Source organism: Babylonia areolata, chromosome 27 (genome assembly GCF_041734735.1).
Source record: "Babylonia areolata isolate BAREFJ2019XMU chromosome 27, ASM4173473v1, whole genome shotgun sequence".
NCBI lineage: Eukaryota > Metazoa > Mollusca > Gastropoda > Neogastropoda > Buccinidae > Babylonia > Babylonia areolata.
In genome coordinates, this window is record NC_134902.1 from 23,951,693 (window position 1) to 23,964,910 (window position 13,218).

The following is a 13,218-nucleotide window of genomic DNA, read 5'->3' on the forward strand; positions in this document are numbered from 1 at the left end:
TTTTAGAAGCTGTGAACTGAAGTTTGATCAGTAACACATTGAGTTGGGGACAAAACATAAAACTTCCTCTCTTCATATGCTATCTTCCAGATGATGAAAGTATCCATATTTTTGGTTTGGAATTTGCACTCACTGATGAATTAAAGATAAATCCAGGAAAGTATAGTGATTTTGAAACAGTCTGAAATCAGAACGTTTTAAATAAAGTCGTGATCAGGCTCCTTCCTCTAAAAATCATCGTCTGCTTTGTGAATAGGAAGAAACTGGGTCAGATGCCATTGTTGGTATGCACTGTTCATGCGAACAGTCACCATAAAAAAATACTCTTCTGCTTGCTTGCATAGCAACAAACACAGCATTTATTGGTCGCACAGTGGAAAGTGGAAAGGTCAGTTAAGACATTTTAAACGTATTATGTCATTTTGCAAATACATTTTAAACGTATAACGTCTTTATGCAAATTTGGTGCCACTCCAAAATTCAAAACATTGTAAAGCCCTGTTCGGGCTACTTCGTATGAAACAGCTGTAAAGAACTAGGGCCTCGATTGTGGCCCATCGCCCAGACTGAGTTAATGTATTGTGGGTGGGAGCTGAGAGTAAGCTTTGCTGTTTTGTAAAACTGGAAAGGAGATCTTCCTCCAACTCAGATTGACTGGTACATTTTATTTAGAAATTGCTGTTTGTCATCGTCTCTTTCTTTATCTGTCTCTGTTCCAGTTGAGTATCTGTTTCCACCCCAGTTTTGTTAATGACAGTTTTCTGTGACATACAAAGCAGTACTTCTGTCTTCAGTCCTGTAAGTTGGAGAGCACTTTGAAAATGTCAGAGCAAAAGCTTTCTGGAGTTTGAAATGGAAGACAGCTCAGTTCAGTATTGATTACGGAAAGGTCCAGGTCAATAAGATATATTCATAACATATTTAGTTCAGTAAGATATATATTAGGGGGAGAATGTGCATTCATTTTAATCTGAATTTAAATACTGTTTCCAATGCAGCTCTTAGTCACTAACCTCTGATGCTCCTTGCTTTGTATAAATAGTAATTCACACATATCCATGATTATCGGCATGACCAGATACATGACTTTATTTTTTTCTTTTTGGCATTGAAGGAAGCCTTTTGAATTTGAATCCATACACTCATAAAAACAACAACAAAAGCCCCGTTACTAGCATGGGGCAAATGAGTTCGATGGTTAGAATTTTTGTCATGATAATGGTTTCATTAGGGTACACATAGATCAGATATTTTGCTGTCAGTCAGAATTATGAAATCTGATGTTTTGAAGTATATCTTCAGTTTATAATGGTAAGTAGTGCAGGATCAGATGTGTGTCGTAAGATATTTTAACATAAGTTTATATTTTAGATGTATTTTCATAGTTGGTGTATGGCATCTTTGGTAGAATAATCTTTAGTAATTTATTTTTGTGGAAAACATCTTCAGATATCATACTAAAATAGAAACATTTTAAGAATTCCAAGACTATGCTACACCAGCAGGTCCTGGAGCCCATAAGTGGTGATTTTGATAATTGATAATGATTTGCTCTTTTCCTTATCTCATCTGTCTTTCCTCTTACCCACCTTTTTGAAGGCTAGCGCAAAATGCTCTCCCTTCCTTTACCGATAGCTTAATTGAGCCTGTACAAAGGGCGTAATTTCGAACTGAGGGAGGAGGGGTGTGTGTTGATCTTGAGAGGCCACAAATAACTCTGGGTGGTTGTTCGAGGCTAGTTGGGAAAGACCCAGGGGGTTAAAACCCAGCAGGGTGTTGGGTTTTAGGCTGTCACAATGGTACTGTGTGGTTGTGTTGAGTGTGATCGATTGGTTTTATGTTTCAGGGAAAGGTAAACCCAGCTGAGTGCCAGCAGCAATAGCAAGAACAAAGGAAGGTGTCATTAAGGAAGATTGCAATAACTCCAATAAACCCTCCCCAGTCTCGCTCTTCTCTCTGTCTCTGTACCTTTTCCTGTTTATCTTTTTCTTCTCACTCTTTCTTTCAACACACACACACACACACACACACACACACACTCACTCACTCACTCACTCACAAATAATTCCTTCAATGCCACTATACGGCTGTTGACATTCATTCCTGTTATGCAGTCCTTTTCTTAATTTTTCTCCTTCACAGATTTTACAGCAACTAAAAGTAACCCAACTAAATGTATTTATTGTTCCATTTGTTAAGATTACAAATTATACAACTAAAGTAACCAAGCTCACATGTGCGTTTATCGTTGCTTTGTGCGTGTGTGCATGCCTGTATGAGCATCAGTATGAATGTGTGTGGATGTGTTAAGTGCAGGCTGTCCATCCCTTTGCTGTCTATAGCATGCTCAGAAACCAATCTACAAAACTAAGAGATGACGATGTTTTATCTAAATCTGTTTTGTTTGTGATCACCTAGTTGATTGTGCAGCAGATATACAAAATTTTGGGGTGTTTATACTTGAGAACAGGAGAGAGATCTCTGTTTTTTCTGCGTAGTCTTATTTTTCTTCCTCTCTCTTTGATGTACAGGAGATTGGAGAAATAATAAATCTGCACTTTGATGGACAGGAAATTGGAGAAATAATAATTCTGCAACAAGCAGAATGAAGAGAAGAGAAGAAATGCAAGTCACGTGTCAGAAAGCGTTGTCATCACCAGGATTAGCATTGTATGTATAGAGACAGCTTGATGTGTTTTGTTTGGGAAGTTGTTTAAAAAAAGATGACATGGAGCTGGGTTTCTTTGTTGTTTTTTTCAGTACAATACAGTTTTTGTGAGTCAGATGTAGCAGAGATTGGATTGATCTAGTCGCCAGCCTCTTTTCAAATAGGCTGAAGGTCCAGAAGTTGAATTGTTTAGGTTAGAGCAGTTAGATCTTAAGTATTCTGTTTTGTCAGTGCTCAACATTTTTGTTTGTTTTTTCATCCCAGTTCTGTTCTTGTTAAGTTGTGTGTCGCAAGTTTACAGCCAACTTAACTCAGCAATGATTTTGTGTAGAAAGTTCTTTTTTCAGAAGTTTGAAACGAATCTGGAGCAGTGTATGTCTTAAAGCTATTTCGGACATAGTTATACCAGATAGCAAAACATGTTATATGTTAAAAAAACAACAAAAAAAACGTATCAGAGAGAGGGAAAGATTCAGCTCTCACCATACACGCCATGTCTGGTTGGAGTACAAGTTGATCCGCAGTGAGGTCCAGGCGACTGATTTTTGGTTTCTGTAGCATGTGTATGAGGGTGCTGTGGCAGTCAGATGTTGGACCAACGATCCTCTTTTCACCAGAAATCCTAAGTTTGAGGCCGCATTTCGGCATGGCATTGTGTCTTTGGGAATGGCACTTTACTTCCGATTTTCCTCAGTTTACCTGGGTATGAATGGGTATCTGAATTCAGTCAGGGAAGGTTAACTCATTCTACCCCATGCATGCACCAAGAGTTTCCGAGTGTGCATACAAATGTGCATGTGAACATAAATAGTGATAACTCCTGAGTTTTTTTTTTGGATTGCTTTCAAATTTCAGAATCTTAGTGTCATTTGTATAAACTACTTGTCTGCTATTTTTTTGTGATTGTTGAAACAAAAATAATTGTTTTTGTGATACAATGTATAGATAACACATTATTTGTAAACATACAACACAGGCTGTTCAATTGGCCTGTTGATGTTGACATAACAGCTTTGTTTTCACTTCCTCTATCACTCTGCTTGCTTATACTAGCATCTATAGAGTTGTTATTGCTGTCGTAGTTAAACCCCATTCGCGAACCCTCTGGGATGCGTGTTCAGCTAAGAGACTTTGTGGGTGTTTATCCATGATGATCGAAAGTCAGTTGATGCACGAAAATCCAGTGCAGACGAAAATAGTGCCAACTTGGTATGTAAGCAAACCATTTGGGAATTGGTCTAAGTCACCTAACTTAATAAATACTGGAAATAGCTGAACGAGAATACTCCATTCTCAGTCAGTGTTCTGTTACAAGTATATTGTGAATGGTTAGAAATAGATGGCTCAACATTGCGAACATACTTGTAAACTGGGAAGAATGAGTTGAAGCAGTGGAAGGAGAGGACTGGGTGGGCACCACTGTCCTGTGCCAAGCCCTAGACACAGTGAATATAAATTCACTGCCCTTTCGGCAGTAGAAGGTTGTGTGATCCCTCAGTCTTTTTAGGGTTGACGTTCTACAGCATGGCTTGGAAGAGATGGATCAAAAGCCCAGTGTCCCCATTGATCAGACTGTAAAGCAGTCATCTCTCCCTTTGGTCTGCCATGCTTTTGGGGCTGTGCGAAGAACATTGTGATTGACTCAAAAATTGTCATTCCTCAAAATATGCTTTGGAAAAACTGAACATGTTTGTTGACCAGTAACATGCGTGTTAGAATTATTTAATTATTTGTTATTTTCAATTACACATCTTAAAAGCAAATCTGAGAAGCTTGTATGAAAAATGCGGTAGATGTTGTCTGTTTGTCTTTTCTTGAATTTTTTAATTCCCAGAACAACTGTTTTGAAACTGCTGTGTGACACAGGCCCAACAGAGGAGCTGCTCTTCAGCCGGAATGTGTGTGTGTCAGTTGTGAAGATTTTTGTGCCTCTGGAAGCTCACTTTATTCTGTCATTGTTAAATGTGCGAGAGTCCAGTGTAGAAATGATAGGAGCTAAATTATTGTACCAGCTATGATGAAGGTCTTGTGTGGAAAATGAAAACCAGAAGAGGGTGATATGGGGTTGGGAAAGGGCGGGCCTGTGCATGCCTGCTGTTCCTGAATAGCCATGTTTATTATAGAAAAACATACCACTGTTGCGGCCGCTGCTCAGGTATTTTGTGAGGTAAAAAATGGGTGCACCTTTATTCATGGATGGACAAATCTGATGGCTGATGAAAAGTCTGAATTGACAGTGTGCGCATGCACTCCAGAACTGGGTACTGAGGAGTCAAAAGTCAAGAGAAAGCATGCTCAACAGAAAATACAGCTAGCTATCACAAGTAAATGTATGAAACAGATGGGGGACAGTAGAGAGTGAAAATCGCAGTAAACAAAACAAAAAAAAAAAAAGAAGAAAAAAATCCTTATGAATCTTGAGGAAAGACTAGAATGGAAAGTGGCAATATTTACTTCAAGAACAAAACTGAACAACGCCACACTTTGAAGAACATGTGTGTTCTGAAAGTTCTTGAAAATTTCAGTTTGTTCTGATTTTTACGTCATCTGTTCCTGATGCTCAGGTTTTTGTGGGTGGGCGTGTGTGATGGTCCCTTTCTGTACTCGGGGAGGTGTTTTCCTTCTTTTTCTTATTTCTGTTGTGACTGTGCTATAGTGTGTATTATATATTGTGATGAAGTATTTGTTTCTTGAGATGAGGGCCATATGATTTGTTCAGCTTCATGGCGCATGGGTATCAGAGCTTTTAAATGACTGAAAATATAGTGAAATAACTCCAGTTTTGACCAGATATAACATTTTACAGGCAACATTGTCTTTATTTCTCGATGCAAATGTGTGTCTCTTTGTGTGTGCATGTGTGACTGTGATTGCTGGCAAGAGACATACATGTTTGTGTTAAAAACAGTGCAGAAAAGATGTCATAGTTCATGCTGTGATGTCACGTGATTGGAACCTATTCATTGTTTATTATGGTTTAGGATGATACAGTTCATTTGGAGGTCCCCCTTGCCTTTTAAAATAAACGTTTTTGTTGTTGTTAATCATTATGTGTGTTGAGATGCTTTCTCTGCTGTTAAAAAGATATGTAAGCTTTGTTGTTCTTGCTTCTGATTGGACTGTCAGCTTGTTCATTTCTCTGTTGGTTCTTGTTTGCGTTGACAGGGTGATGACAAGAGACCTGACATGTATACGGGGTAGCTATGTTTTGAAATGCTATGTTGTAATCTGCAGGGTTTGTCTGTGTGTGTAGCTGAGGGACTTGTCTGAGTAGAGACTGCTTACAAAAAGTACATCGTCAGTGATTTGAATTAGGGTGCTGTGACATAGAACAGAACTGATTGTCAAGGGGCTTTCATAGCATTAACTTATGATGCCTTTGTCAGTTTCTGCACTTAAATGCATCATGTCATGAGTGAAAAGTAATGGATCTTTAGTTACAGTACATGTACATGTACTTGTTTAAGAATCAGACAAGCAAGAAAGGCATTGATAATACATTTAAGCTTGCTTTCAGGTTAGTCATCTTGACACAGTGATGTAAAACACTTGGATGTGCAGTGTTCGAAACTGTCTGGTCCACACTGTCCATTATATTCTGTCCAAGTGCTGTGGAAGATGTGGGTAGGTGAGGACTATCTCCAGCCCGCCTGAGATGACATGGGAATCTTTGCAAGCTGTTTCAAGCTGACAAAATGGCTACAAAACACTGAAAACTTATCGTCCTTTTCATCACGAAAGGTAACCAGTGTTACTCGCTGGACTATTTTTGATACGCAATAAAAACAACCACCAAACTCCTGGATTTATCTTGCTCATGTTTTGAAATATGGAGAAAAAAAGTAATTATTATATGTCAATGAGAATAATGATAGTTATGAGATATGTTATGCAAATCAGTTTTCTGGAGTCCGAATTCCAACCCTCTCCCATGCCTGTGAGCATTGTTTTGAAGAACTGAATGAAAAGTAAGTGAATGCATCAGTGGTCCAGGGTACTGGTTCATGTGTTTTCACAAACATGCAGAAGTTGAATTTGGGTGGATTAAAAAAGAAAAAGAAAAAAGAACAACCCTGTTTTAGTTCTTGTGCTTGGCTAGGCAGCAGGCAGAGTTGAAGCAGTTTTCATCCCACACTAGATTAATTGCACAGGGACTGGATATCAAAATTTGGTACATGTGTGCAGTGGCTGGTGTGATATAATTTATTGTAGTCACTATATTTCTGTGGATTTCATCAGCATGACCAGATTTAGCTCACTCTTTAAAACTGAGTGGAACCGATTTGTACCATCATCTTGTTTACACTGTATCTTTTTCATCAATGAAGAATGGGACTTTCCAGACTGAGAGTATAGGAAGGGAGCACCCTTTTTAGATACATATTATTTTCATGTATATATAAATGATGATTTCTAATTAATAACAATCATCATGATGATAGAAATGATAGTAATCCAAATAATGATATTAATATTTATTTTCAGTCTAATATCATCATCTTAGATGAACAGACTACAAATAAATAAATGAAAAAAAAAAAAATATTTTCATACCTTTCACAGCATTACGAAGGAACTCCTCTTTTGCTTTACACCTCCTTAGTAAGGTGTATTCAGAGATGCCAACTGTTATCATTTCACCGTATTTTGTTGCGCTCGATCGCAGTTTTTTTCTGACGTTATGTCAATGTCAAAATTGTTCCGATGTGTTCATTTTCAGCAGCATAGCATGGTCACATGCTTTCCTGTCGTAACATTACCGAGAAGCTCTAGACCTATCGATCATGAGGCCACGGCAGTCACCTTGGTCTTATGTAATGATGCTCAGCTAATTGCGTGCTTGTTTATATTGAAATAGCATTAAGTGGACCAATCAGCTTAATCGTAGCAGTTATACCGTGTTGCAGGTTGGCCCAAGTGTTTGTATGCATTGTAGATAAAACATAGGTTTGCTGATGTGGCTTGGAGTCTTGAGTGTTCCAACCAAATTCAAAATGTTTCTACCAAATGTCCTGATTGTTCCTACAAACACTTGACAGGGGTTGGCATCACTGTGTACAGAAAAAAGTGGAGTTCCTTTGTTTATTCAGTATTCATTCACACCAAGAGCTTTAACTTATTAAAGGGCGAAAAAAAACCTCAACAACTTGAGCATGAAACAGAAGGGAAATGATCCATGCTTCTGCTGAATGCACAGAAGAAGAAAAATGATCAGCACTGTCAGAATGACCATGGGAAGAGTCCTGTAAAAACATTTCTCACCGCCCATCAGTTGTTTTAGTGCCTTCTTGGCCAGCTCAAATCATTATTGAATGAAAGTCTAGAGACTGAATGGTCAAGTCAAAATCAAACTTTTATTTTAACCTGTTATCTTTCCCTCTTCAGTCTGATTTGACTGAGCTGAGGAGATTCTGAGATGGACTTGATAATAAGTGAGATTCTGAGATGGAGTTGATAATAAGAAGTGTGTCCCAGGCAAAAATCTATTGCATTTGTTGCGCAAGAAAAGAAAAAGAAAGAAAAAAAGTGCATATGCAGATTGAACAATAGGGAAAATAATCATGTTTATAAATACATGTGAAAATATCAAAGAAAAAGAGAATGCCACATGATGGTGATATACATGCTCTTGACATGGAAATTTTATATGGAGAGATTGATATCTTGGTGACCAGAAAGTAATCTGTTAAACATAACGGTTGATGATGGTGGAAGCTGTATCATGAACAAACTCCTTTTGTTAAAAAAAAAAAAAAAAAAATCAACTTGCGAGACACCAGAACCAACTCTCCCCCCCCCCCCCCCCCCCAGTACTTGCTGGGTCAAGTGTATGATGTTGACTGGGCTACATTGTAAATCAAACTTTATTGCATCATGTTCCACAACATTGTACACCCTCTTCCACACTATGCCCCATCAGTGTCTTCAGAATCAACTCCTTTACATGAACTGAAAAATATGTTGCTCTGCATTCATTTAATTGGTTTCACCAGCCTGTCAAAATGCCAAAGCTTTTAGTATGGGCATCATCTGTTAGTACATTGTTTCTGTACAGTTATGTCAGGTGCACAATATGTAGACTTGGAACATTACAATTAGTATTTTAGAATAGTTTCTCATCTATTAATTTCAACCCAGTACAAGTATCTTAGTATATTTAACATGAACTTTCAATAAATTCTTATATCAACTTAAAAAAAATCAAAAATTGCGAAATGGGGTATTTATTTATTATACACTTCATCATAGTGTATTAAATGTGAGCTTTAATGAATTATAGATTTATGAGATTAATCTTGTGATAGTATATTGAACACTTGCTTCAATTGATTATAAATAATGAGCAGCTTCATTAACTGTATATCAATCCCTGGTCCATCCATCATTGTGAGTTAAAATTGTGTCAGAAAATATACTTGTCAGGGTAATCTGACTTCAGTGGAAATGTGTTTATTCCTATTTTGTGTGGAAATGCTACAATATAACATGTAAATTGTGATCATGTAGATGTGTGTATGTGGAGTTCTTTTTACTTGGTGTTAGTAGATGTTTTCAGCTTGTGTTGGACAGAAAACCATTGTGAATTTGGGGTGAGAATAACTATGAAGTGATTACAAACATGGAACTGCACAACATGGAACAATAACATGTTGCTTTTGCTGTGTTTTTACATACATGTGTAGAATGAGGTCAGACTACGGGTGCTGGATCAATGGAAAATATGGCAACCTGACAACGAGTAGTTCTGTAAATTCATTGCAGTTGATCTGGAAGGTTTAAAAAACATGTGTAGTTGATACATTTGCTGATTATATATATATATATATATATATATATTTATACCAGTTTTAATCCTAAGACGTGCCGTTATGAGAAATGTACATCTACATAATGATGCTCCTGTCATAGGTATACAAGCAGATGGCAAGACAATTTACATTCCAATACACACACACACACACACACACACACAGAACTACCCCAGCCAGTGGTAGGCTACAGTCATCTTAGGGGACTTCTGTAGGATTGAGTGAAAACACTAAGTTGGGCTGAGTGGAAGTGAGGCACGGAGCAGAGAAAAACAACTGTTAACTCTTCAGGAAGTATGTCCAGCATGACGTGTGTATCACCACCACTGTGTTCAGAGTTTCACACAAGTTCAACACTTGCAGGACACATTCCGGGTTATAATTAAACATCAACAAATTACTGACTTTATCATTAAGCCTCAGTGCAACCTCCAGACTGCTTGTTTAGTTATTGCTGCTTAAAGTCCAAGCTGACCACACTCCTGAATGTTGGGAACACACACTCCATGCAAGGTGCTGAACTGACCAGTGGCTTGTCAGGACAGTTGTCTCTGCACGACAACCACCACCCAAAAGCTGTCATTTCATCGCTCAGCTGGGCAAGGCCGACTCATCCATTCCAGTTCCGCTGATTTCAGGACAGACACATGGACATATTGGTGGTGCAATGCTCCCAGTCCCCCTCTCCTTGTCCTGTACTATGAGGGAACATCAAATGAGAGAGGAAGCAAATTTAGTAAAGATCATCACTTTGATTGTGAAAAACAAAAACAGCTAAAGAAAAACAGTGTAGGATGAGAGAGGAGCATTGTTAATGATCATCACTTTGACAGTAAAAACTGTCGGATGGGAGGAGTTCAACCATTCTGCACAAAATACTAATCCTTTGAAGCCAAAACAGCACCCTCTTCGCTACCTATGACCCATTTATAATAATAATGATGATAATAATAATAATGGTATTTATATAGCACTGAATCTTGTGCAGAGACAAAGCGCTTTCGCACCAGTCATTCACATGCATGCGTAACTCTAAAACTGGAGAAACTGAAGACAAAGAAGGCAGGGAAGGGAGGCTATTTTGGGAAGAGGTGTTTTTAAAGCCAGACTTGAAAGAGCTGAGTACGGAGACTTGAAGTGAAAGAGGAAGTTCATTCCAATGCAAGGTCCAGATATAGAGAAAACGGCGGCCAGCAGTTGAATGTTTGAATCTGGGAATGCGTAAACAGAGTGGAGCCGAAGCTGATCGTAGAACGGGAGATGAGTGTAGAGGTGAAGGCAGCCACAGAGATAGGAAGGAGCAGATTATTGAATACATTTAGGAAGGAGCAGATCAGTGAATACATTTATAAGTGCTGATCTTGTACTTTATTCTGTGTGAGACAGGGAGCCAGTGGAGATGTTGCAAAAGAGGAGTGATGTGTTCAGTTCTTTTCTTTCTGAGGACGAGTCGGGCAGCAGAATTTTGTATGCGCTGAAGGGACTGAATGGATGAAGCAGGCAAACCAGACAATAGAGAGTTACAGTAGTCAAGGCGAGAGAGAATGAGAGAAACGACAAGTCTAGTTGTTGCGTCAGTGGACATATATTTCCAGATGGAACTGATGCGCCGCAGTTGACAGTAGCAGGATTGACATGTCTGATAAATTTTTGCACGGACAGTGTGTTGTCAAGGACAACGCCGAGGTTCCGGACTGAACTGGAAAGATGGATGGATGTACAGCCAAGTTTGATTGTGTCAGTTGTGACGGAAGAGAGTTTTTGTTTAGTTCCTATGATCATTGCTTCAGTTTTGTCTGCGTTCAGTTGTAACTTATTTAGACTCAGCCACTTTTGAATGTCCAGAAAGCAGTTGGATGTTGCAAGAGCGACGACAATTTTTCAGGGGTATCACTCTTCTGGAGTTCGGTGTCATCAGAATGATGACTGACATGGCGGTTGATAATTTCAGCGAGAGGAGCAGAGTACAGTGTGAAGAACACTGGGCCTAAAACAGATCCCTGTGGGACTCCATGTTCGATTTTAACGGGTTCTGTTGCGTGTTGACAGTTTTCAGTAAGTACCTGGAACGCATTCATCTGGGAGGATAGGTATTCAACAAAGTAATTCCAAGCACGATTGGCTTGGCTATGGGGAGGCTGCACTGTCACTGGGATTCTAAACAATGGGCACTGTCTGCAAAGCTCAAAGACAACCCAAGAGCTGATGTCTCGACTTTTGTCTCCTTGTGGACAGGAGACCTGAGCTCTACAATACAGCCCTGTTAAGCAACTGGAGAACTCTGATTTTCCTCAATACCATCCTTGATGTCCCAATCCTGCGCATTTTGGAGATCATGGATCACGTTCACTGTTAACGGGAATGAAGCTTCGCGGATGCAACCACTGCTGTGATAATTTTATGGGGCCTGTCTTCAGGATGGAAGGTTCGTTAACTGCTACGTGGAAATTTAGAGACTGGTGTCAGGGGATGGGGTGGGGTGGGGGTCTAAACAAGAAAGCCGTCCACGTCACAAATGGCACTGAGACACTGAAGGGGAACCTGCAGGCACTGCAGAACGAACCTGTACATAACGATAAATCACACAACACCACTGTTGTGGAAGGAAGGACAACACTACGGCCATCACTCATACATACACGCATTAGAAAAGTATATATATAGTGTGTGTGTGCATGGACATAATCTGAAAACAAACAAACAACAACAAAAAACAAAAGCGGGCGTAACTGCAGCGTTTAAGGTGTGGTGCAAACATTGAAACATTCATTTCAGCTGCATATACTAAAATCTGTTTTTTCCCTTCCTTTTCCCTTTTTCTTCCCCGTTCCTTCCCTGTCCCCTTCTTTGTCCAGTACCTACGATTTTGCTTTATTGTTATGTTTGATATGATTTGCATGATTAGTGAGTTTGCCGTTCAGCATTTGCCTTGTGTTTCATTGAGAAAGTAAGTGATGATAGCAGAACAGTGTCACAATGGATCGAGTCAAAGCAAGCATTGTTGATAATGTACGGCAGTTTGAGGAAAAGCATTTGAATATGAATATGGTGCAGTGTTTGGATTTTCCTCTGAACTGAGGTGCTTTGTGTTGTCCGAACAAACACATCGAGGTGTGCATGACTTTTGCCTAAATAGACAGCTAACATGTAGTTTGCATATCCTGATGCTGACTGAATAATAATAAAGTTAAATTTACAGTGGTTCTCGGTATTGCGTGTCATTATGCTTGTCCATTCTTTCCCCTTTCTCCCCGATTCACTGTTTCCCCAGATAGCATTGCATGATTCTAACTGCAGAACCAGAAAAAAACAACTCTCATGCACATGTAGTTAACGAGTTAAAAAAGAAAAAGAAAAGTTACTGCTGAGCGCACCGTTCATGTTAACACGCATTTTGATCTCCCATGCTTTCTTCAAGATCCCAAAGCATAAATTATGATACACAAACCTGCAAAAATATTTATTAGCAGTGTTACATTTTGATGATTTCTTGCCATTATATTCCTTTATTTTGCTTCCTGCCTTCTCACGTCCACTCATATGTACACGAGTGGGCTTTTACTTGTAGTGACCGTTTTTATCCCGCCATGTAGGCAGCCATACTCCGTTTCCTTCCAAATTCTAATATCAACCATAGAGGAGAGCTTTGGCGGGTCATGGGGTTAAGATTTATCTTCCGCAGACTGGGAACAACCATTCTGAGTGGTGATACTTGATACATGTGTTTTGTCAATTTTTTTT

At 39.1% G+C, this 13,218-nt stretch overlaps 1 protein-coding gene across 3 annotated transcripts in view; it reads left to right on the forward strand.

Annotated features, from left to right (window-relative positions):
• LOC143301253 (nucleosome assembly protein 1-like 1) overlaps window positions 1–12,678 on the forward strand; it is a 31,686-nt gene extending 19,008 nt beyond the window's left edge. For all 3 annotated transcript variants that reach the window (XM_076615395.1, XM_076615393.1, XM_076615394.1), the window contains one exon: window positions 1,847–12,678. Coding sequence is in view for 1 of the 3 variants with exons in the window: in XM_076615393.1 (XP_076471508.1) it covers window positions 1,847–1,882 (36 nt within the window). In the remaining 2 variants the exon portion in view is untranslated. The remainder of the gene's footprint in view (window positions 1–1,846) is intronic.
• The last annotated feature ends 540 nt before the right edge of the window (window positions 12,679–13,218 follow it).